At 41.2% G+C, this 24,139-nt stretch overlaps 1 protein-coding gene across 1 annotated transcript in view; it reads left to right on the forward strand.

Moving 5' to 3' along the window:
* Positions 1 to 11,469: 11,469 nt before the first annotated feature.
* Positions 11,470 to 24,139, forward strand: part of NUP205 (nucleoporin 205) — an 82,691-nt gene continuing 70,021 nt past the window's right edge. Inside the window, exons 1-6 of the mRNA XM_007466585.1 lie at positions 11,470 to 11,497; positions 18,506 to 18,648; positions 19,885 to 20,056; positions 22,541 to 22,685; positions 23,064 to 23,223; positions 24,016 to 24,127. Of these exons, the coding sequence (XP_007466647.1) occupies positions 11,470 to 11,497; positions 18,506 to 18,648; positions 19,885 to 20,056; positions 22,541 to 22,685; positions 23,064 to 23,223; positions 24,016 to 24,127 (760 nt within the window). The remainder of the gene's footprint in view (positions 11,498 to 18,505; positions 18,649 to 19,884; positions 20,057 to 22,540; positions 22,686 to 23,063; positions 23,224 to 24,015; positions 24,128 to 24,139) is intronic.

A 24,139-nucleotide genomic window follows, 5' to 3' on the forward strand; every position in this document is an offset into this window, starting at 1 on the left:
TGTTTATTGATTAATTCCATCTTTTTACATGGGGAGCTAAATTCAAGCCAATGGATTATTTGATGGGATTGCAAAAAATCAGAGCGAGGGGAATTAGCCATTGCTAGCAAACTTTGTTGGCATGACCCCTAGTTGGAAGTACATTTTACATGGAGACCTAGTTTACACCACGCAAAATAGAGCTGAAACAAAATTTTTACAAATCAGAACATACCCTTATTACTCATGAGACACTGATACTTTGTTGTATTCTATCTTTTTTCAGTAAAAAAATATTGAGGCATAGGCCCAATAAATTGATTTCAAGATCTACTAATGTGTGACAGCTTGCAATTTCAAAACCAGAGTCAAATCATCTTAATGCTAGTTGGCATCACACTGTGATAGTCCAGTTTGGGATGATGCATCAGTAGCACCTCTAGATTCAAGGTTAGGCTGCCAGCTGCCCTCTGCAACAACTTCCTGGCTTTCACATTTCCTGGCAATGGCCCCAGGCTCTGTCTCCCAGTATCCTCCAAAACCTGCTGGGGGCCTTCCCTTGCCGCAGTTTTTTCCCAGTCTCTGCTCAGGCCCTAGGTGATGGGTAGCACCTTGCTTGAACTGCCTCTGCCCTCAACCTCACCTTGCCTTTACCCTGTTGAGCAACAGTGGTCTTTCTCACTCTGGGTAGGACAGGATGAGAGAATGAGTCACCTGCGCCGCTAACGGCCTATGCCCCAAAGTTTAACTGTGCTACTCAGCTCCATATTTCAGATTCAGCAAATTAAGGTTAGCTATAAGGACGCAGTTCCACCTCCAGCAGAGGTCCAGGACTGATTGGGTTGCGGATGAAATGAGGATTCTGCAAATTAGAGTCATGATCTGAAACACCCAGGAGCCAGGAGGCCAGCAGCAGCCCCTGCAAGTGAGGTTTCTCCCTGGAGATTTTTCCGCTTGCTACTGATCCAAGTTTCCTACCAGAACAGCAAAAAGCTTCCCAGAGCTCCGTTAGGTCACCCACCAGTGAGCAGTTTAGGGGTAGGGGCGATAATGCTGAGATGAGTTAGAGGTCAAGAAGGCCAAGAAGGTCTGTTGCAGGAGTGACCTCTGGGGAGGCCCAGATGCAGGTGTTGTTACTCTAACCTCTTTTGGTTGGCCCTAAGTAGAAACGTTGCCCTGCATAATTGTAGGTAGTACTGCCACTCACATCTATGTTCAGGTCCTGCTCTGGTTTTCGTTGTTGAAAGGATTTTGTACCTTTTCTTTTTTTTCTTTCTTCTTTTCTTTTTCTTTATTTTTTATTGAGGTATAGTTAATTTACAATGTGTTAGTTTCAAGTGTACAGCAATGTGATTCAGTTATACATGTACATATTCATTTTCAGATTCTTTTTCATTATAGGTTATTACAAGATATTGAGTATAGTTCCCCGTGCTATACAGTAGGACCTTGTTGTTTATCTATTTTATATATGTGTGTATATGTTACTCCCAAACTCCTAATTTATCTCCTCACCCTCCCACTAACCCCTTTGGTAACCATAAGTTTGTTTTCTATGTTTGTGAGTCTATCTCTGTTTTGTAAATATAAGTTCATTTGTATCAATTTTTAGATGCCACATATAAGTGTATCATATGATATTCATCTTTCTTTTTCTGGCTTACTTCACTTAGTATGATAATCTCTAGGTCCATCCATGTTGCTGCAAATGGCATTATTTCATTCTTTTTATGGCTGAGTAGTATTCATTGTATATATATATATAGCACATCTTCTTTATCCATTCATCTGTCGATGGACATTTAGGTTGTTTCCATGTCTTGGCTATTGTAAATAGTGCTGCTATGAACATAGGGGTACATGTATCTTTTTGAATTATAGTTTTGTTGGGATATATGCCCAAGAGTGGGATTGCTGGATCATATGGTAACTCTATTTTCAGTCTTTTGAGGAACCTCCATACTGCTCTCCGTAGTGGCTGCAGCAATTTACATTCCCACCAATAGTGTAGGTTATTATAAAATACTGAGTAAGACATGCTTAACTTTCATTCGGTTTAAAGTATCTTCTAATTTTGCTTGTGATTTTTTTCTCCTTGGGTCCTTCTCAGTAGTTTTTTTCTCTCTCAATTTCACTCTGCCTCGTGCACCAACCTTTTTTTACTGTATATTCATTCATTCAACAAATATTTATTGATCGCCTGCTATGAGGTGCTAGGTACTGTTCTAGGTACTTCAGAGACAAGAGTGAATAAAATAAGTATCCCTGCCCACACAGAACATATATTTTAGTAGGAGTTACTATTTTATGATTTGGCCCGTATTTACTCCTATCAAAGGGTCACCTTCCTTTTGCAGTCTTGACATACTATTTCCTTCCTATATCTCCTTATGACTTTACAGAACTTATTTACAACTATGCAATGATACCAGTGACTTTTACATTTAAAAAGTACTTAATGCCGCTTATTTATATTATACTTAAACAGTAGATTCAAACCTCCTGTCTGCATATATTTCCTAAATTTATAATCATCTTTTTGAGAGAGATGGTATTTATTGGGAGATGTGTTCTTCTCTGTCATATTTATGCCTTGTTTTGTCTGAACTCAGGAAGATGGACTGAATTTTCATAAGCATTGGCTAGCTTTAGGATTGAATCATAACCAAGGTTTCCTAACATTGTCAACAAAAAAAATTCTGGGATTATGCTGATTTAAACTTTCTCTTTTATACTTTCACTGTTTGAAAAATGAACAAAGTAAGGAGACTCTCCAACAACTGTGAACATAATTAACAACTTTTCCCGGTCACTTGTGGAGTGATGATAGTTTTTAAAATAATGCAGTAAAAAACCAAATACATATAAAATGAAACCAAAAAATGAATAGCTGAAAGGGATTCATATCCACAATATATAAAGAACTTTAAAAATCCAACAACAACAAAAAATCAAATTAAAAAATGGACCAAGGACTTGAATAGACATTTTTCCAAAGAAAATATATAAACAACCAATAAGCACATGAAAAGATGTTCCACATCATTAATCACTATGGAAGTGCAAATAAAAACCAAATGAGATACCACTTCATACCCATTAGAATGGCTATTATCAAAAAAATGAAAATAACAAGTATTGATGAGAATGTGGGGAAATTGAAAAGCTTGTGCACTGTTTGGTGGGAATGTAAAATGGTGCAGCTGCTGTGGGAACGTTATGGTGATTCCTCAAAAAGTAAACACAGAATTACCATATGATCCAACAATTCCACTTCTGGGTATAATTCCAGAATAATTGAATGTAGGAACTGGAAATATTTGTACACCCATGTTCATAGCAGCATTTTTCACAATAGTCAAAAGGTGGAAGCAACCCAGGTGTCCAACAGATGAATGGATAAACAAAATGTGGTCTATACATACAAGGGGCTATTATTTAACCTTAAAAAAGAAGGAAGTTCTGATAACTGCTACAACATGGATGAACACTGACATTATAAGTGAAAATAAACCAGTCACAAAAGGACAAGTATTGTATGATTCATCTTATATGAGGTACCTAGAGTAGTCAAATTCATAGAATCAGAAAGTAGAATGGTGGTTGCCCATGGGGCTGGGAAGAGGGGAGAATAGGGAGTTGTTTAATGGGTACAAAGTCTGGATGGGAAAGATGAAAAAGTTCTGGAGATGGATGGTGGTGATGCTTTGAGAACGGTGTGAATGCACTTAATGCCACAGAACTGTACACCTAAACATGGTCATAATTTTAGGTTATGTTTATTTTATCACAATTTAAAAAAATGAATACCCAGACTTGGTCTAGGTACTGTGCAGGTGTAATTTTAGAAACCAAGAAGCAACAATATTTTAATGCGGGAAAGTACCGTTTTTTTTAAAACTGCGTTTTAAAAATGATTATCTTGCTTTGGCATCGTCACGCTTATGACTGGAGATTAAAAATCTTAAAATCAGGACTTCCCTGGTGCAGTGGTTAAGAAACCACCTGCCAATGCAGGTGACATGGGTTCGAGCCCTGCTCCGGGAAGATTCCACATGCCGCAGAGCAACTAAGCCCGTGAGCCACAACTACTGAGCCTGTGCTCTAGAGCCCACAAGCAACAACTACTGAGCCTCAACTACTGAATTCCATGCGCCTAGAGTCCATGCTCTGAAACAAGAGAAGCCACTGCAGTGAGAAGCCTTTGCACCGCAACAAAGAGTAGCCCCCGCTCGCTGCAACTAGAGAAAGCCAGCGCACAGCAACGAAGACCCAACACAGTCAAAATAAAAATAAATAAATATATTTTTAAAAAATCTTAAAATCGCAATATACTCAACTAAGTTCTAGAAGCTACATTAGTTTTCTGTCTAATTTTAAAAGCATCTAAATTAGTCTTATTACTACTTATATGCTTATTAAATGAAATGTGTAAATTAAAATGTATAAGGTTATGCAACATGGCTGAGTTAACGCTGCCATGAGAGCCTCATTAAAAGAGTTCGTTGATGCTATGCTATTATTAACACAGTCATTCCTGGGTATTCACAGGGGATTGGTTCCAGGACCCCCCACTAATACCAAATTCTGAGGATGCTCAAGTCCGTTATATAAAATGGTGTAGAATTTGCATATAACCTACACATGTCCTACCCCCAACCATACTTTAAATCATCTCTAAATTACTTGTAATACCTAATACAATCTAAATACTATGCAAATAGTTGCCAGCACAAGGCAAATACAAGTTTTGCTTTTTGGAACTTTCTGTAATTTTTTTCCCCCAATATTTTTGATCTGTGGTTGGTTAGATCCTTAGTTGTGGAACCCATGGATACAGAGGGCTGACTGCATTAATACAATGTATCTTTATCAGACACTGATTCAATGGCTCCTTTTTTCTTTATTTAATCCCCATATTTTACCCTCATTGTTCTTTATACTGATCGTCCTCTGACTACAGCAGAATATCTTCTAAGTGTTTTATATTAAATTCATATGTTATTTTACTGAATCCTCACAGCAATTCAGGGAAAGTATTATTTCTATTTTAATGGATGAGGAAACTCAGAGAGGTTGAAAAACTTGCTTACTATCACACAGTGAGTCACTGGCAAGGTAGAAATTTAAGAGTTTATTTTTTTTTAATAAATTTATTTATTTATTTATTTATTGGCTGCATCGGGTCTTTGTTGCTGCACACGGGCTTTCTCTAGTTGCAGCAAGTGGGGGCTACTCTTTGTTGTGGTGTGTGGGCTTCTCATTGGGGTGGCTTCTCTTGTTGCAGAGCATGGGTTCTAGGCACACGGGCTTCAGTAGTTGTGATGCACGGGCTCAGTAGTGTGGCTCATGGGCTCTAGAGTGCAGGCTCAGTAGCTGTGGTGCACGGGCTTAGTTGCTCCGCGGCATGTGGAATCTTCCCCGACCAGGGCTCGAACCTGTGTCCCTTGCATTGGCAGGAAGATTCTTAACCACTGCGCCATCAGGGAAGCCCAAGGTAGAAATTTAGATTCAGGGCAACCTGTCTCAAAAGTCTCTCCTCAACTCCACCAGCATGTAAACCTTACACTGCTGATTAGTCCCTTCCTAAAATCTCAACTCTTCCATGAAGCAGGAAGAGAAGATACACAATACACATCACTGAAGAATGGCCCTAGGCCAAAATGGAAGCAGAGATATGACACACACAACAGCTTCATGGTGTCTTAAAATCTTCTTTCTCTAATTTATTTATTTTGCATTTGTTTGCACTTGGGAATGTTTCCTATTGTCCTTTGTTTCTGAGTTTACATCATGTCCTGAACAGTACGGTAGTTTATTTCAATTAATGCTTTTTTGTTCCTTGTACATAGTTTCATTTTGAGTATTCTTCCGATAGGATGAATGCTCTGCTTTTTCATCACACTCAGACAGAGCTCTGCTTTCCTCAGTAACTCCCCACTGTCCTTCACACACTGCTGCCCAAGACTGGAGCCAAGTATTCATGCTAATTCCCAGAATACAACCCAGACTCTTTTTTGATCAGGTAAATTGACTTTGCCACCAGCACTTTTACACTCCTTTACTCCTGCTCGTTTTCCTGTTCTATGTCACACACCTCTGTGGCACATGCCTCCTGTCAGGACACAAGTTCTCACATGTAGGTATAGGAAAACCTCTCAAGAGGATTCAACCAGCTAATTCCTTAGCTGGAGCCCTGGTGTTTTTCATGTAACGAAGTATGGAATACCCTATCCCCTTCAGGTCCGTATTGGCAATCCATGCATGAGGAAAAGAGGGACCAGCCTTCTTTTCCAAGAGTTTTCAGGCACTTGCAAGAGAGATGGTGGTATATGAAGCCGTTTTCAAGGAGCCCACGGTATAGTCTGGCAATGGGTAGAAGACAGCAGCTTGACCTTTCCTTACCTTTATTCATTCAACAAACGTTTGTTGGCTACTAGCTGCCTCTACTCTTCTGCGTGCAGCTTTCAGTCCAGGAGGACAGACAAACTTTTGGGAAATTATAGTACATTATTGGAGAGCACAGGATGGTGTGTAGTCCAGGCTGAGGTAGGAGGGGCCGGGCGGAAGTGATGCCTGAGAAGAGTAACCAGATGAAGGGGCTAAAGTTATTCCTGAATGAGAAGACAGTGCCAACAAAGATTTGGAGGGAGGAAGGAGTGACTCCAGCAGCTAGATGGAGTACCCCACGAAGAAGGGAGCTGCCCTGGTAAAGGGCTCCAGGAGCTGAAGAGGCTCAGAATGTATATCTAAGTAACCCAGTAATCACTAAAGAGCCTAAGGGGAGTAGGTGTGAGTATAATTGAAGAGGCCTGAAGGGACCAGGTTGCGAACTGCCTTGTATTCCATTGTAAGAAGTGTGGACTTGCCCTCAGGATAGTGACAAGAACGTGAAGGGTTTTAGGGGGAGGATGAAGTGGACCCTCTGGTCACACTGTGGAAGGTAAACTGGAAATGAGTGGGACTGGAGGCAGGAAGACCATTTAGGGGGCTGTTGGAATAATCCTGCCTTCGAAGGGAGGCTTTTACAGAGTCATTTACTGCATTGTGGTTGCGACACTCTCAGGGAAAATCTGGGGAAAATTTGTTTCCTACTCCACAAGAGACTGCCAGTGTTCCAAGGCCAATAGTTCTGCCACTGCAAACCCACAGCTGGCCACTGACTGGGGGCAAACATGATGGTGAATCTGTCATGCCTGGAGTCCTCCACTGTCAGGATATGGAAAATCACAGAACTTGATACTCACCTAAATTTCTAAGCCTTGTCCAGAGGAATTCTGGCAGTTCTGTAAATATGAAACCTTGGACTTCGTCACTTTTTCAGTGATCTGTTCCCCCACTCCCAGCCCCCATACGCTCTCGTGACCATGTAAAATTCTAGCATCTGCCCATTCATGTGCCACTTCCTTCATGTAATTTTCCAATTTTTATTTCCTGGACTCCAAATAAGAGTTAACTGTCCTGGAAAGATATCTACATCCCCATGTTCATTGCAATCTTATTTACAATAGCCAAGATACGGAAACAACGCGGCCAAAAAAAAAAAAAAAGAATGAAACCTTGTCATTTGCAACATGGATGGACCTTGAGGGCATTATGCTAAGTGAAATAAGTCAGACAGACAAAGATAAGTACTATATGATCTCACTTAAATGTGGAGTCTTAAAAAAACCCAGCAAACAGGGAATTAATTCCCTAGCGGATCAGTGGTTAAGACTCAACTCTTTCATTGCTGGGAGCCCGGGGTTCAATCCCCAGTCCAGGAACTAAGATCCCGCAAGCCATGTGGTGCAGCCAAAAAAACCACACAAAAAACAACCAAACGTCATAGATACAAAGAACAGACTGGTGGTTACCAGAGGCAGAAGTTGGGGGATAAGTGAAATGGGTGAAGGGGTCAAAATATACAAGCTTCCCAGTTATAAAATCAATAAGCCACTGGGATGGAATTACAGCATGGTGACTACAGTTAATAATACTGTATTGCACATTTGAAAGTTAAAACAGTAAATCTTTAAAGCTCTCATCACAAGAAAAAGGATTCTGTAACTGTGTATGGTGACCATGTTAACTAGACTTATACGGTGATCATTTTGCAGTACATACAAGTGTTGAGCCATTATGTTGTACACCTGAAACTAATGTAATGTATGTAATTACACTTCATTTTTTTCAAAAAAGAAAAAAGAATTAACTGTTCTTATTTTAAGATTTCAAAGAATTTTGTGTATACAGTTAAAACAATTAATTGGAGCAATGAGGGAAGTTACAAACAATGGATCAATTAGACTAGGGCACAGTTCTACCCCTCACCCCAGATAAATCACAAATTGGTTAATTGCTATTACTTCCATGTTTGCAGTGCACTCTTACAACTTGGTTAAACTCCTCCTAATTAATTGAGTATACCCCCACTTAGCACTTATTTTGCCTTAGAAAAAGTTTATTTTTGTTTAAACAGCACTCACAGAGCACTAAATGTCAGGCACAGTCTAAGCACTTTATGAATAAGCCTCTTAACGACTCTACGGTGTAGATACTAATATTTTCACCCGAGATGAGAAAACTGAGCCACTAAGGAGGGTTTCACAGCTAATAAGTAAGGGACACAGAATTTGAATACAGGAAGCCTAGCTTTAGGGTCTGTGCTCTTAGCCACAATTGCATACATATGGCCTCTCTCTCTGCCAGTAGATCTTGCAAGCACCAAGGTCTGCAACTTGTTTTTTCCTGAATTGTGACTGTAAGCCAGGGATGTGGCAGCAGCAGGGAATACAAATGTAAAAAGACATAGCTGTTGCTCTCTGGGAGTAAATCAACTGTTTATTGAACATAACAAACCACAAAACTGTGGTCTAAAACAGCAGCCTTTAACTTGCTCACAATTCGGAACTCTGGGCTGGACTCACTTACCCATTGCAGTCAAGTGATGACTCAACTAGGACTAGAGCATCCGAGATGGCCTTACTCATGTCTAGCATCTCAGCTGGTTTAGCTGGAACGGCTGGAGGCTGGCTAGGCTTCTCTCCTCCTGGTCTTTCATTCTCAAGGAGGCTGGCTGGGGTTTCCTTTCATGATATCTCAGGGCAGTCAAAAGCAAAAGTGGAAGCAGCAAGTCCTCTCAAATGCCAGGCTTGGAACTCACCCAACGTCACTTCCACTGTACTGTTTTGGTCCAAGCAAGTCAGAGGCCCACCCAGATTCAGTGTGGCAGATGATTACATAATGGCTTGAATTCAGGGACGTGGGTGGTGGTAACTTGGTGGGTGGTTGACAGAGGGACACAGAAAGAAAGATAGGTATTCCAGGCGGATGGGAAAGCAGATGTACAAGTACACGTACCAGAAAGCATGTTGTACCTGGGGAATAACAAATAGTTCAGAGTGATTAGAGTAAAGGGCACTTGAGGGAGAATGCGTGAGGAGGTTGAAGAAGGAGGCGGAACCAGATCAGGAAGTGGCTTGAGTGCCTTCCTAAGAAGTTTCAAATGTTACCCATAGGAACTAGGTCACTGAGAAATTTTGATTAGGGCACGTGCATGATATGATTTGTGTATTTGAATATCACTTTGGGAGACCATGAGAAGGGGTGAGATGGAAATCAGGAAGACCCTTGAGAAAGCTACTGCAAAATACCAGGCATAAGAAGATGAGACCTCAATGGAACAGTGGCATAGGGAGCAGAGAAAAGAAAAAGGACTCCAGAAATATTTATGAGGCAAGGTGAATAGGATATGGCAATTGAAGGAAGAATATGGAGTGAATCCCAAGTTTCCAACTTTGGCAACCGAGTAGATACAGGGGACTGACTTTTATGAGAAAAGTGCTCATTTAAGCTTTGGATCAATTGATTTTGAGATGCCCGTATGACAGTCAATAGAAGTGTGGGTAGACAAGTTGGAAATAGTTGTGCTGAGAAAGAAAATCTTCTTTGAATGCCACTTCCTGCCAAGTTTCTGCTCAATATTTTTCTCACTTTCATGCTAAACTTCGGAAAAAACCCCTTTACCTTTTCATTCTCTCTTCCCCTTCACTCCTTAAGACCACTTTCACTGTAATCCGGCATTTGTCTCTATATAACAATGACTTTCAAAAAAATTACCCGTGACTTTTGTGTTCCACCTAATGTACATTGTGTCATTCAATATTATTTGTTCAGAAGAATGAATATGCTTGCTATTCTTAACAATGTACTCTGTGATTTTGTTTAAATTATTTAATTCTGATTTCCAGTAGTGAAATGAGACTATAAACTCTATTTTCTCCCAATCTCAGTGGAATGTTGGAGGAGTTGATAAAGTGAGGTTGTGAGGTACATGGAGCATCTCTGAAGTAAGAGCTATAATTATATTTCCCTAGTAGGATTGTTTCAGGGATTAAATGAGATAAGGTAATGACAACAACATTCTTAGTAAACATTCTTAATAAATATCTGGTATATGATAGCAAATTCATTTTTAATTTATTTTTTATTGAAGTATAGTTGAGTTACAATGTTGTGTTAATTACTGCTGTACAACAAAGTGGCTCAGTTATACACATATATACATACATTCATTTTCCTATTTTTTTCCATTATGGTTGTCACAGGATATTGAATATAGTTCCTTGTGCTATACCGTAGGACCTTGTTATTCGATAGCAAATTCTTAATAAATTCTTAATAATTATCTGGCATACGATAGCAAATGGTAATGACTGTATTTTAGTTTGAAAATTAGCAAACTAAAATTTAGCAAGTGAAAAAAGAAGGTCCAGTTATTTGGGGGTGCTTAGGTAGAAAAATATTTGGTGTTTATGAAATGATATGTCTGCAAATTGCTTCAAAATAATCTCCTGTGTTGGGGGTGAGGAACAGGAACTGACCAGCTATTGAAGCTGGTCATTCATTATTCTAATTTTGTATACACCTGAAATTTTCATAATAAAAAGTTATGATTGTTTAACTGCATGCAACTATATTGACGCAATACACTGGTATATACAGTAGATGAAATGTAATGAACTTAGTTTGCAACCCATCAAATGGAGTTTTGAGGTTTAGACACCTTACACCCCACTCCACTCCCCAAAGTAAGGGAGTAACGCAAGGAAGATTTAATTTGAAATGGAGATAATTATTTGGATTTACGGCTTTCATAATATCATAAGTGGGCGTCATTTCAATAAACAGTCTTTTTCTGTTCCAGCTAACCAACTTTAATCACTAGAAATAAACTACAAGTCCCAGGATGCACTGCACGATTAACGTCAACTCGAGGACCTCGGGTCTTACCCTCGCCTGACTTGAATGGGAATTTTCGTCAATCCCGGCGAAAATTGACGTCTGTGACTTAGAGCATATTTTGGAGTATTTGTACGCCTGTGTCGGTCGAGCGTGCATTTCGGAAGGGACAGCGTGCTATCTTTCTGGTTAGGCGCGGCCCCAGGCAGCCTCACCCTCTTCTGGGGCTTCCGAGCGGCGGGAGGGCTCAGTTAGTTCGCCTCCAAGATGGCGACGCTGTTGGCGGTAAATTCGGGTAGGTGCGGCCGGGCGAGAAGGCAAGCTGTGGGGCAGGGTGCTGGTCCGTTCTTCAGGCAGAGACGCAGGCAGTGAGGTTCCTCGGAGTCCAGGTCCGCACTTGTGCATAGTTCCCGCTTCTCCCTAGCTCTGGGCCTAGAGTCCCGCCCCTCCCCAGTTTGAATGGCGCGCGTCGGCGCTGCGGCTCTAGCCCTAGAGTTGGAGCTCAAGGATCGAGGCACGGAGGCTTGGTCCCCTGGAACCGGGCGTGCAGTTCTCGCAGCCCAGGGCCGAGTCTGGTCCCTTCCATTCCCCACCCCATTATGTGTCTGCGGTCCGAATTCCTGCAGGGTTTGCAGTTCTCCGGCAATGAGGCCGGGAGACCTGAAATATTCTTCAGCCACGAGCTGAAAACTCGCACCTCAAGATGGACACTGGGATTCTTCTTGGAGGTTGGGTCGGTGGGTGGGTGGGTCCTACTGGAAGAGAGGCCTCTTGATTATGAAGCCTGCAATCCGGAAGGTGGCCCAGGAGTGCCGTGACTCCCAGCTCTGCGTGTGTGGCCCGCCCCTGGATGCTCCTGTACCTTTGGAGCAGTAGATCTTCGGGGAGGGGCAGAATCTAGAAGGGAGTAAAGAAACTCTGGAAGATTTGGATTGGGTCCTCTGGGCAATTCTCAATCAGGGGCGGAACCCCCTCGCCCCCATCGGGGCGTTTGAAAGAGTGGGTGCATTTTGACTGTCATAATTCCTGGGATGCACCGCTGGCTCCTAGTGGGCGGGCCAAGGATGCCAAAAGTGCTGCAGCGGCCGGAGCGGGCCTGAAAATGAAGAATTTCCTGCTCAGAATGCCTTGATTGAGCCGTACTAAACTTAAGGGGTGGTTAAGAGCACATCTGTGTGGTAAATGCTTGTAGAGGATCTCACTCAAGAGGAGTCTTTTCTGGGCGCCTTTCCTTTCCGTTCTTATACAGTCTTTTTGTTGCTGGTTTGTTCTTTTCACACGACTAATATTCTTGAAAACTTGTCTAAAACCTGACTTTTGCAAATCAAACCATTTCGGAAACACTACGATAAATTGTTTTATAATAATGAATGATTATGTTTACCGAGTACCTCCTTTTTCGCAGCCACTGGACTAAGCGTTGTACTTTCATCTTATTTAGTACCCTTTATACAACTCTGGGGTAGCTGCTATTAAACACCCCATTTTACAGGTTTGGAAATAGAGTCTTAGAGTGGTTAAGTAACTTCTCCAAGGTTATACAGCTAATGATTCGAAGCCAGTCTTTGATACTTAAACGTCTACATGCTCCTACTTAAGCAAAACCTAATTCATTTCATTACATAATATTTCCGTATATCTGAATGTTAGTAGTGAAATTACTTCCTTAGTACTGCTGTCCTGCCCTCCCACACAGATGTAAACTTAAAACAAGGCTTGTGTGTTATATGTGTGGTTATATACTTTTCTTTAGTATGTACTTGTCTTAAGTTTCTATCATTAAACGTAGATCATTGAAGGAAAAGGAGTTGCCAACAGTTGCAAAGAGTATACATTGTATAACAAGGCCTTGTGGCAGGAGTGTTTAATTGGCAACATAGAAAGGAAACTGTTTTTTTTTTTTTTTGCAGTACGTGGGCCTTTCACTGTTGTGGCCTCTCCTGCTGCGGAGCACAGGCTCCGGACGCGCAGGCTCAGCGGCCATGGCTCACGGGCCCAGCCACTCCGCGGCATGCGGGATCCTCCCGGACCGGGGCATGAACCCGTGTCCCCTGCATCGGCAGGCGGACTCTCCACCACTGCGCCACCAGGGAAGCCCGAACATTTTTAAGAGCCTAGTCAGGAGAATATTTTTTTTAAAAAAGTAAATGTGCAGCGAAGCAACCCAAATACCCATTGACGAATGAATGGGTAAACAATGTGGTCTATAGATATATAATGGAATGTTATTTAGCTTTAAGAAGGAAATCCTGTCTTATGCTCAGCATGAATGAACCTTGAAGACATTGTAAGTGAAGTAAGCTAGTAACAAAAAGACGAATACTGTATGATTCTACTTGTATGAGGGATTGAAAGTAATAGAAACAAAGAATGTTGGTTGCCAGAGGTTGGTGGGAGGGGGAAATGGGGAGTTGTTTAACGGGTACAAAATTTCAGTTTTGCAAGATGAGAGAGTTCTGGAGATCTGTTGAACAACAGTGTGAAAGCCCTTAACGCTACTGAACTGCACACTTCAAAATGTTTTTAAGATGGTAAATTCTGTGTTATGTGCTTTTTTACCATAATTTAAAAAAAAACAAAAAACATCTCAGAGTTGTAGAAGGGGAAAAAAGTAGAGGTAGAGTTTGAAGGTCTATGCCTGAGTTTCAGCGGCATGATTTACTAGTATTGTGACCTGTATCAGCCTTGCTGAGTTGACCTACAGGCTTGTGAGTAAGCAACCATTAACACTGACAATCCTTGGATGGCTGTCTGGTCACCCCTGTCCTGTTCATAGCATTGTCTATTTCAGACCTTTTCCACACTCCTCAAATCTTTAAGCTCCAACTGATCCCTCAGTCTCATAGTCACAGAGAAAATAAAAGCCAACAGGCATGAACTCTTTTTTTCACCCTTGAACCTACAAACCTAGATATATCTGCACTCTTTCGAGTCAGTTTCCCTGTGTCTTCCTGTCTAAGGTAAATCCTGCCGTTTACACCCTTCTCCCCATTATTCCCTCCTCTCTCTTCTTTGTTCCTTTTCTTTCCACTAATTGCCCAATCTTTATCTTGATCTCATGCCTCATTCCAGTTACTGTCCTCTTGCTCCTCTTCACAGTCAAACCTTTCAGAGATTCATCAGTGTTCAGACTCTGTTGCCATACCTTCTCCTCCTCTACCCACTCTAGTCTGTCCCCATGCTCCTGAACAACTCTCAACATATACATGCTTTTCTGTTTCACTAAGTCCACCAGACATTTGAAATCTATCTCACTTGATCTTCTAGGGTAAAGACCCAAATCCTTAACATGGGCAGGTAAGCCCTGCACGGTATGGCAGTTGCCTCCCTTGCTGATCCCTTCTTGGTACTCTCGCTCTCTTGGCATTTTCAGGGGTTTGAGAGTGCAGCATTTCCTCTTGCCTTGGGAACCCACATGCTGTCCTCTTTTCCTGGAGTGTACATGAACCACCTCCCACTCCTACTTTTATTTTTTTTTCCTTTTTTTTGCGGTATGCGGGCCTCTCACTGTTGTGGCCTCTCCCGTTGCGGAGCACAGGGTCTGGACGCGTAGGCTCAGCGGCCATGGCTCACGGGCCCAGCCGCTCTGCGGCATGTGGGATCTTCCTGGACCTGGGCATGAACCCGTGTCCCCTGCATCGGCAGGCGGACTCTCAACCACTGGGCCACCAGGGTAGCCCCTCCCACTCCTACTTTTATTCTTCATATTTCAGCCTAATTATCACTTGTCCAGTGAATCCTTCCCTTCCCTGATCTCCCTGGCTAGGTCACATTCCCCTATTATGTGATCATTGCCCTGGGTACTTCACCTTTGTAGCATATACCATAATGGATATTGCCCTTATGTATGACTATATGGTAAATGTGCTTCCTCACTACACTGTGAGCTTACCCATACCTAGTACATGATGAATGAGTGAATAAATTTGACTTGCTGGAGGTATTCCTAAAATTTAGGAAAGTAAATGTATTCCTCAAACAATCAAATAACTTATGTTAAAAATACATATTTAGTAATTTGGAAAAATTATAGCCTCCTTTCATCTGTAATCGATAACAGGGAGATATTTACCAAAATTAGTCAAACCAAAGACAAAATGAATATAAATCTTTGTTGCAACTACCTTCTGTGATGTGTTGATGTTAATGATGGACTCAGGAGGCTGGTATCTGTGGGGTTTTTTAGTGTAGATTTTTGATCTGTTATTGGATGCCTCCCCACAAATGGGGGGGAAGTGGAATTCTCAGAATTCACTGCGCTTATTCAAACTAAGTATGTATAGTGCAAAGAAAGTTATTCTTCAGGGGTTCTGTTGAGTATTACTTTTATAGACAGTTTACTTTTGTTCGCTTTTTGTCAGGTTTTATTTATTTATAAATTTATTTATTTATTTATGGCTGCGTTGGGTCTTCGTTGCTGCGTGCGGGCTTTCTCTAGTTGTGGCTAGCGGGGGCTACTCTTCGTTGTGGTGTGTGGGCTTCTCATTGCAGTGGCTTCTCTTGTGGGGCACGGGCTCTAGGCATGCGAGCTTCAGTAGTTGTGGCACATGGGCTCAGTAGTTGTGGCACACGGGCTTAGTTGCTCTGCGGCATGTGGGATCTTCCCGGACCAGGGCTCGAACCCGTGTCCCCTGCATTGGCAGGCGGATTCTTAACCACTGCGCCACCAGGGAAGTCCCCTGTCAGGTTTTAAAAATACCTGTGGTAAGGCAAGTTTCACATTTGCCTGCAAGTCATTTTTGATAACTTTCCTTCATCCCCTGTGCCAATCAGTTACCAGTTCTGACTCTACCAACAGACCTTGCCTTTCTACTTTACTGCCCTCATCCTGGTTAAGGTTCCATCACCTCATGAGTAGCTTACCTACCCAACATCCTTGGGGCCTGACACTTCATATTCTAGTTAGTCCACTGGTCACACCATTGTCCAATTTCATTTTGTCATCTACTACTTGAAACATTCCCATTTACTAACAGGGAAATTTCCATCTTGGCCAGGAATACAAGGCTCAAACCTACTCTGTCCTTTGCAGCTGGAAAGAGCCAAGAAGATGATCTCTAGGGAATGTCAGTTAGTCATCATCCAACTAGCACCTCACAGGCAGTCACCAGGATCCAGGGTCAGGTCCTCATTTTGGCAGGCCTGGAACTGTGATGTTTGTTAGTGTATCCACAGTTGAGTAGATTCCAGTAATTGATGTTCTCTGATCACATTGGGAAAAGACAGATATATAAACCAGTATGTCGATTAATTGATCTTTAGTGGGAAGTACATCTGCATGGGTACTCATTTCATCAGCACATTTTTAATTCTAGAAATTTATATGACAAGCTATATTTTTCATTAGAAGATTGGCAAGTTTAGGATCAAAACAGGAGAAGCAAAGCAGGGAGTTGGATGGTTGTCTCTATGTAAGGTCTAGACATGGTGATGTCTAGACCTCCACATCCCCACACCAAAGACCTGATGCAAAACTTCCTGCTCTGCCCTTCAGATTAGGTTAGAGTCTTCCTTTTATATGTTCACATAGCACTCTGTACCTCTCCGTTAGACTGGTAGTTCGTTTGTTTTTTTTTTTTTAATTTTAATTTTTGGCTGCATTGGGTCTTCGTTGCTGTCCGTGGGCTTTCTCTAGTTGTGGAGAGTAGGGGCTACTCTTCGTTGCAGTGTGCGGCCCTTTCATTGCGGTGGCTTCTCTTGCTGCAGAGCACGGGCTCTAGGCACGCGGGCTTCAGTAGTTGTGGCTCGCGGGCCCTAGAGCGCAGGTTCAGTTGTGGCGCACGGGCTTAGTTGCTCCGTGGCACGTGGGATCTTCCTGGACCAGGGCTCGAACCCTTGTCCCCTGCATTGGGAGGAGGATTCTTAACCACTGTGCCACTAGGGAAGCCCCGGTAGTTGTGTTTTGAATCCTGCATTTAATGCCTGTCTTTCTTGTCAATCTATAAGTTCTCTGAGGCCTGGGATCTTGTCTGTCTTGCTTGCTCTGTAGTCTCTGGCACATGCATGACCCTCAGTAAATGTTTGTTGAGTGAATGGCTGACCCAGCTTGACTGGTTTAGTCTGTCCTCTCCCTGCACTTTTTTTCTTTTTTTTTTTGCGGTACGCGGGCCTCTCACTGTTGTGGCCTCTCCCGCTGCGGAGCACAGGCTCCGGACGCTCAGGCTCAGCGGCCATGGCTCACGGGCCCAGGCGCTCCGCAGCATGTGGGATCTTCCCGGACCGGGGCGCGAACCCGTGTCCCCTGCATCGGCAGGCAGACTCTCAACCACTGCGCCACCAGGGAAGCCCAACCTGCACATCCTTTTTTAAAAAAAAAAAAAATTTGCCCAGTAAATTGCCTTCTTATAACATTGTTCATAAGATTGTAATGCATTTAGTTAGGTTATCTTGCATGTCATTCTGACTGTTCTGGTGACTTTAGTGAGATTTGTGTTTCCTCAGATTGCAGTTAAACATGTTTGCAGACCACCGTTTACGGTTTAAGCTATAGTTAGTTCATCTGTTGAGTGAGTGAGCGGTTTTGATTAGTTTCTCTTTCAGAGTCTTTATAAACACAGGGGTGCCATATCTGATTGTTTGCAAACAGAAACTTTGGGCTTCCAGGTTGTGTTTTTCTAACGATGCTTAGTAGCAAAAGCTCTCTAAGTATTACTTATTATTGTTATTACCTTTACAAAGCAAAATGTGATCCTTTTTATATGAGTTTACAAAAGAATTCCATATTTCTATGTTATTTTTTAATAGCTAGTGTCCCAGCCAAAATAAAAACTTATTTTTTCGGCTTCCAGGTTTTATAGAATCTGATTTCTCCCCCCTATTCTTGCTTTTCCTCTGGATGATAGGGAGGGAAGGAAAGGCAGTTACATTTATTGAGTGACTATGATATGCCAGACACTATATTGTATGTTTTACCTAGTTTATCTCATTTAATTTATTCAACCCTATGAAGCAGGTGATCTCCCTATTTTATATAAAAGGAAACTGAAGTTCAAAGAGGTTATTTTCTCACTCCATGTCACATAACTAATATTAAGTGACAAAACCATGTTCAGCTGATACTCCAATTTAAAGTCAGGATTTACTTTATATTAAGTTAGGTAAAATGACGTTTATATTATTGCTTATGAATTCTAATATTCTTTTATATTAATCTTTGGTTTGTATATATAGCTCCTTATATTTAAAAGTAGCTGTGAGAAAAAAAAAAGCTGTGAGCATGACTAAAATGTATAGACGATAACCTTACCTTACTTTCCAAATATATGTTTTATTTGATGCTGATTTTTATTTTTTTTTCTTTAAGCTGCTAGTCTGTGGGGTCCTTACAAAGACATTTGGCAGACTGTGGGAAATGCTCTTTGGAGAAGACAACCTGAAGCTGTTCACCTTCTTGACATGATTTTGAAGAAACACAAACCTGACTTCATCTCATTGTTCAGAAACCCAGTAGGAAATTTTCTTTTTTTGCTTCTTGGATTTGCTTTTTCCTTTAAAGATTGAAGGAGCAAGTAAATTCTTAATGCATGTAAATGAAATGTTACTTGTTCTAGTCCATTGATTCAAGTTTTTTCTAAAAATGGAAGTTTCCTGGGAGCAATTATTATCTTTTTTCTCTTCTCCATAGAAGTTAATATTGTATTTATCTCTAGCTAGGAGATATCTTAATAGTATTTGAATACAATTTAGAAAGTTCCGTATATTTCAGAAATATGAGCCTCCTTGGAATTTCTGACTTATAGTAAATCTGTCTAAGCTTAGTAAGATTGATTATTTTATTTATTCCCAGGTACACTTCAACATTTTAACTCGTCATAATGCTATGTAAGTTGTGTTAGCAGTTAATTCTTACATATTGTTAATCACTGCATCTTGACGTACTTTTCAACCAGGGGTAGAGTACTTCAGTGGCAGGGATTCATATTTGGAAGGTCCTTTCCCTGCTGCTTGACAATTTTTTTTTATAGACCAGCAAGACCATCTAAGAACTATTTAAGAGCCCTAGCCTGGGAGCCAGTTGAGCTGAGTTCCAGTCTTGGCTCTACCACTAAAGAGTTGTATGACCACAGGCAAGTCACCTGACTTATCTGGGCATCAGTTTTTCCATTCTGTTAATAGAGCAGTTGAATTAAATGACTGTATGGCATTTTTCAAGGTGTAAATACCTAAGATTTTATGATCTGTTAAGTAATTCTATACTATATGTTATTTGTTAAATATTTGCACCAAGTAAGCCTTTTTGCAAATAAGACTACATTTTAAAATAACATACTAATAAGCTATCATTAGCCCTACTAATTAATTCTATAATTCTTTTCAATTTGCTATTTCCCACTTGAAGATTTATTGTTTTTATATTTATTAAAGATATACTTGGAAAGTTTCTTAGACAGTTGAAAAATAGTATGCTATTTTGTGTGATTTCTCAACATTTTTTAGTTCAGAGTTTAGCAGAAGCAGTTATTGAGAAGGTAATAACAGTATAAAAAGTTGAAAGTGATGTGAAATGTTACCTCATAAAGGTCTAACTATATCTGATAGTTAGACCTTTGTCTGATAAGCAATGCTCCTGTTTGTCACTTTACCAGACTGCCTTGTGAATAAACTTCTCTAGGTAAAAATTTACCTTGTCTCCATGTGCTATTGTCATTACATGATCCTATTTATTTATTTTTATTGTTGTAGCCAAAAAATGTTCAACAACATGAGAAGGTTCAGAAAGCCAGTACAGAGGGAGTTGCTATCCAGGGTCAACAGGGAACCCGACTTCTTCCTGAACAGCTTATTAAAGAAGCCTTTATCCTCAGTGACCTTTTTGATATTGGAGAATTGGCAGCTGTTGAGCTTCTCCTTGCTGGTAGGTTGACATTTAACTGAACCTTTGGTAAGGTAGTACATAAATGTAAAATTATTCATTTGTAATTTAAAATATTATATCATTTAGATTCCAAAATAATTTCTAAAGATGTAGTTTATTTGATATTCACAGTGTTTCCTTTTGTTTATTTTTGACTAATTGGAAGGCTTTAGTTTAGTGATCAGAGTTGTTAAAGGAAATTTAACTGTTTTAAGATAGACTTTTTCATGGTAATTGACTAGCAAAGAATGACTGCATCTCAGAAGTTTTGTAGCAGAAAGCATTTATTGTCATATAATGAGTAAGAAGGTAAGGTCACTGCTTTTTTGGAGTTTCTTTTTGAGGGGATGATTCAGATAATGAATAAAGAATAAGATAATTTCGATAATACTGAGTTCTAGGAAGAAAATAAAACAAGGCAGTGGGATATAGAGACATGGGGGGTGATAGGGGGCACCTGTAAGTAGGGTATTTAGGGAAGGCCTCTCTGAGATTGGGACATTTGATCTGCGACCTGCATGATGACAAGATAGCAGAGTTGTTGGGGAAGGGCGTTCCAGGGAGAGTAGACAGCTCAAGGTGCAAATAAAGGCCTGCTGAAGGATACAAAGACCACTGTGGCTGGAACATCAGGAACTAGGGAGAATGAAGGAAGACGAGGACAGAGCAGGAGTCGGATAATAGTCTTGCAGGCCATGAAGATTATTTGGATTTTATTCTAATTACAGTGGGAGGTTGTTGGCAGGGGCTTTAAGCAGGAGTTGCAGAATCCAGAATAACTGAAATTATTTCTCTGGCTGCTGTAGAGAGAAAAGATTGAAATTTCCATAAAATAAGCAGTTCATTTTAATTATAGCAAGGGAACCATGTGAAGAAGCCAGGTGGGCATTTTAATTGAAAGAAAGTCTAATATGTCTGAAGATAGCATGTGGCTGCCAGAATCCTTTTTGACCTAAGGCTGCATTAAAAGAAACATGATATTGAGAATGACTAAGGTCATTTTCCCGTTCTGTGATGCAGATGTTAACTGGACATGCTTGAATTTTGAGTTTAACTCAAAACTTCATTTAACAGTTATTTTTTCTGTGCATATAATGGGCCAGGCACTGTGTTAAGACTCCAGGGATATAAAGATGAATAAAACTTCAACTAGTGTAAAGGAGCTCATGGTCTAGTAATTGAGAAAGACATGGAAACCAATAACTATGCCACCATTAAGTAGATTAATGCATGGTTTAGGGATGGTCCAGAGGGGAGGCATTTAAATTGACCTCAGGTTGTACAGGGAAGTCCACAAAGATAACGAGGCTTACGGTAGTTGTTGAAAAATGAGTAGGCATATGTCAGGTGGAGTAGGTGTGCACTCAGGAAGACAGAGGGCATCTAGACAGAAGAAATTGCCTGTAAGAGGTGTGAGGCAGTGAGATGAATTTGGGGAACAGAAGGGAGTAGAGTGTAAGAGCGATTGGGCCAAGGGGCGAAAAATACCATAGGAAATGAAACAGAAACTAGAGGCAAAGTAGTTCAGAAAAGACAAAGTAGAACTTACTCAAAGGAGAGCAGTTTTAAAGGGCGAGTAGGGCTTCCCTGGTGGTGCAGTGGTTGAGAGTCTGCCTGCCAATGCAGGGGACACGGGTTCATGCCCCGGTCCGGGAAGATCCCACATGCTGCGGAGCGGCTAGGCCCGTGAGTCGTGGCTGCTGAGCCTGTGCGTCTGGAGCCTGTGCTCCGCAAAGAGAGAGGCCACAACAGTGAGAGGCCCGCGTACTGCAAAAAAAGGGCGAGTAAAAACTGAAACATAAGAAAATGTTATTTAATTTACTAGGGGAAGAAACATACAAATATTTGAAAGACTTTTTGTGAAAGAGATAAAACAATGGGTAGATGTTTGAAGTAGAGGACTTTTTTTTTTTTTTTTTGGCAGTACGCATTTGGTGGTTATTGCTTATCTCCTTATTATCGTTTTTGATATTCCCCATCAGTTTGTCTGAGAGTGCTGTATCTTTTAACACCTTCTGCCTCTGTGACTTGAGGGTAGTGGTAGGCTGTACCAAGGGCTAATCTTCTAGGTGTGGCATTGCCCTAATCCTCGAGCATGTTGTCATCCTCTCAGAGTGCTGCTCTGCCTCATATGTTTTTGTTTTTGTTTTTTTTGTGGTATGCGGGCCTCTCACTGTTGTGGCCTCTACCGTTGCGGAGCACAGGCTTAGGACGCGCAGGCTCAGCGGCCATGGCTCACGGGCCCAGCTGCTCCGTGGCACGTGGGATTTTCCCAGACCGGGGCACGAACCCGTGTCCCCTGCATTGGCAGTAGGATTCTCAACCACTGCGGCACCAGGGAAGCCCAAGTAGAGGACTCTTAAGACCCTTTAAACCCTAAGGTTCTGTGATTTCTTTGAACTGAACATTGGTATAGTGATTTTTGTCTCAGCCTAAACACATATGTGTTTATTTACTAAATTATTTCTCAACTTCCTTTCCTAGGAGAGCACCAGCAGCCACATTTTCCTGGCCTCACCAGAGGCTTAGTAGCTGTTCTTTTATACTGGGATGGAAAGCGGTGCATTGCAAATTCCCTGAAAGCCTTGATACAGTCTCGACGAGGAAAGACATGGACCCTCGAACTCAGGTCTGTTTGCATGCTAGGATTTCAAGGGGTTAATTAGAAATTGCTTGAAGAATTATAATTTTAGAAACCAAAATTCACTTTAGTATGTATAATTTAAGTGTATAACCTAAGTTGAGTAATAAATCACTCCCTTATTCTGCCAAGAATGACACAACAGTTTAAATTTTGTTTACAAATGAAAGGTAATTCAGTTATTTATGGTTAGAAGTTTATTGAAACACAAAGATCTAAAAAGAATGGCAAGAGCTAGGTTATAACTCATCCTGGTTGTTTCCAGTAACCTAACATTATCATCAAAAGAGTGTTTGCTATATCCATGTGATGAGAAAGTATAAACATTACTGTTCATTATAACTTTATTGATTATTTTCATTGCAGTCCAGAGCTGGTTTCCATGACAACACGGTTTACTGATGAGCTGATGGAGCAAGGATTGACTTACAAAGTTCTTACTCTTGTGTCACAGATTGATGTTAACAACGAGTTTGAGAAACTACAGCGTGAGAGAGGTTTAGGCAGTGAAAAACATCGAAAAGAGGCAAGGGTTCAATGACATCAATTCACGGGTTGTCTGTGTCACATCTTGGAGGCAGAAAAGTCATGTCACTTAGAACATTCTTCTAATACAGGCATAGGAAAATTAACAATGCCTAGGAAAGTGTATAGGCAGTTGTGTCCATGAAATTGACTTGCACTTGTTTCAGCCTCTTTCTAGTCGCTATGTGCCATGCTGGCACTTTTTCTGGAATGAGCCCTTTAAGAAAATTTTTTTTTTTTAATTTATTTTTGGCTGCGTTGGGTCTTTATTGCTGTGCGCCGGCTTCCTCTAGTTGCAGCGAGCGGGGGCTACTCTTTGTTGCGGTGTGCGGGCTTCTCATTGTGGTGGCTTCTCTTGTTGCAGAGCATGGGCTCTAGGTGCGTGGGCTTCAGTAGTTGTGGCATGCGGGCTCAGTAGTTATGGCTCGTGGGCTCTAGAGCACAGGCTCAATAGTTGTGACGCACGGGCTTAGTTGTGCCACGGCATGTGGGATCTTCCCAGACCAGGGCTTGAACCCGTGTCCCCTGGATTGGCAGGCTGATTCTTAACCACTGCACCACCAGAGAAGCCCCGAGGCCTTTAAGAAATTGTCCTATAGAGGAGGTTGGGACTTAAGATTGAGGAATTAACAGTAGGGTTTGTTCAGAATTGCAGAGGTGAGATTTTAGGGTCACTTATGGATTCAGATACATTTATATATTTTGCCTTTATGATACATAGTTTACATTTTGGAATAAGATCAGGCTTCAGTGTAATTTATTTATACCGATAATCATTCATCTCTATTTCTAGGTTTCTGATCTCATCAAGGAGTGCAGGCAGTCTCTGGCCGAAAGCCTTTTTGCCTGGGCTTGCCAATCACCTTTAGGCAAAGATGACACTCTGCTCCTTATTGGACATTTGGAAAGAGTGACTG

Source organism: Lipotes vexillifer, unplaced genomic scaffold (genome assembly GCF_000442215.2).
Source record: "Lipotes vexillifer unplaced genomic scaffold, Lipotes_vexillifer_v1.1 scaffold71, whole genome shotgun sequence".
Classification (NCBI taxonomy): Eukaryota; Metazoa; Chordata; class Mammalia; order Artiodactyla; family Lipotidae; genus Lipotes; species Lipotes vexillifer.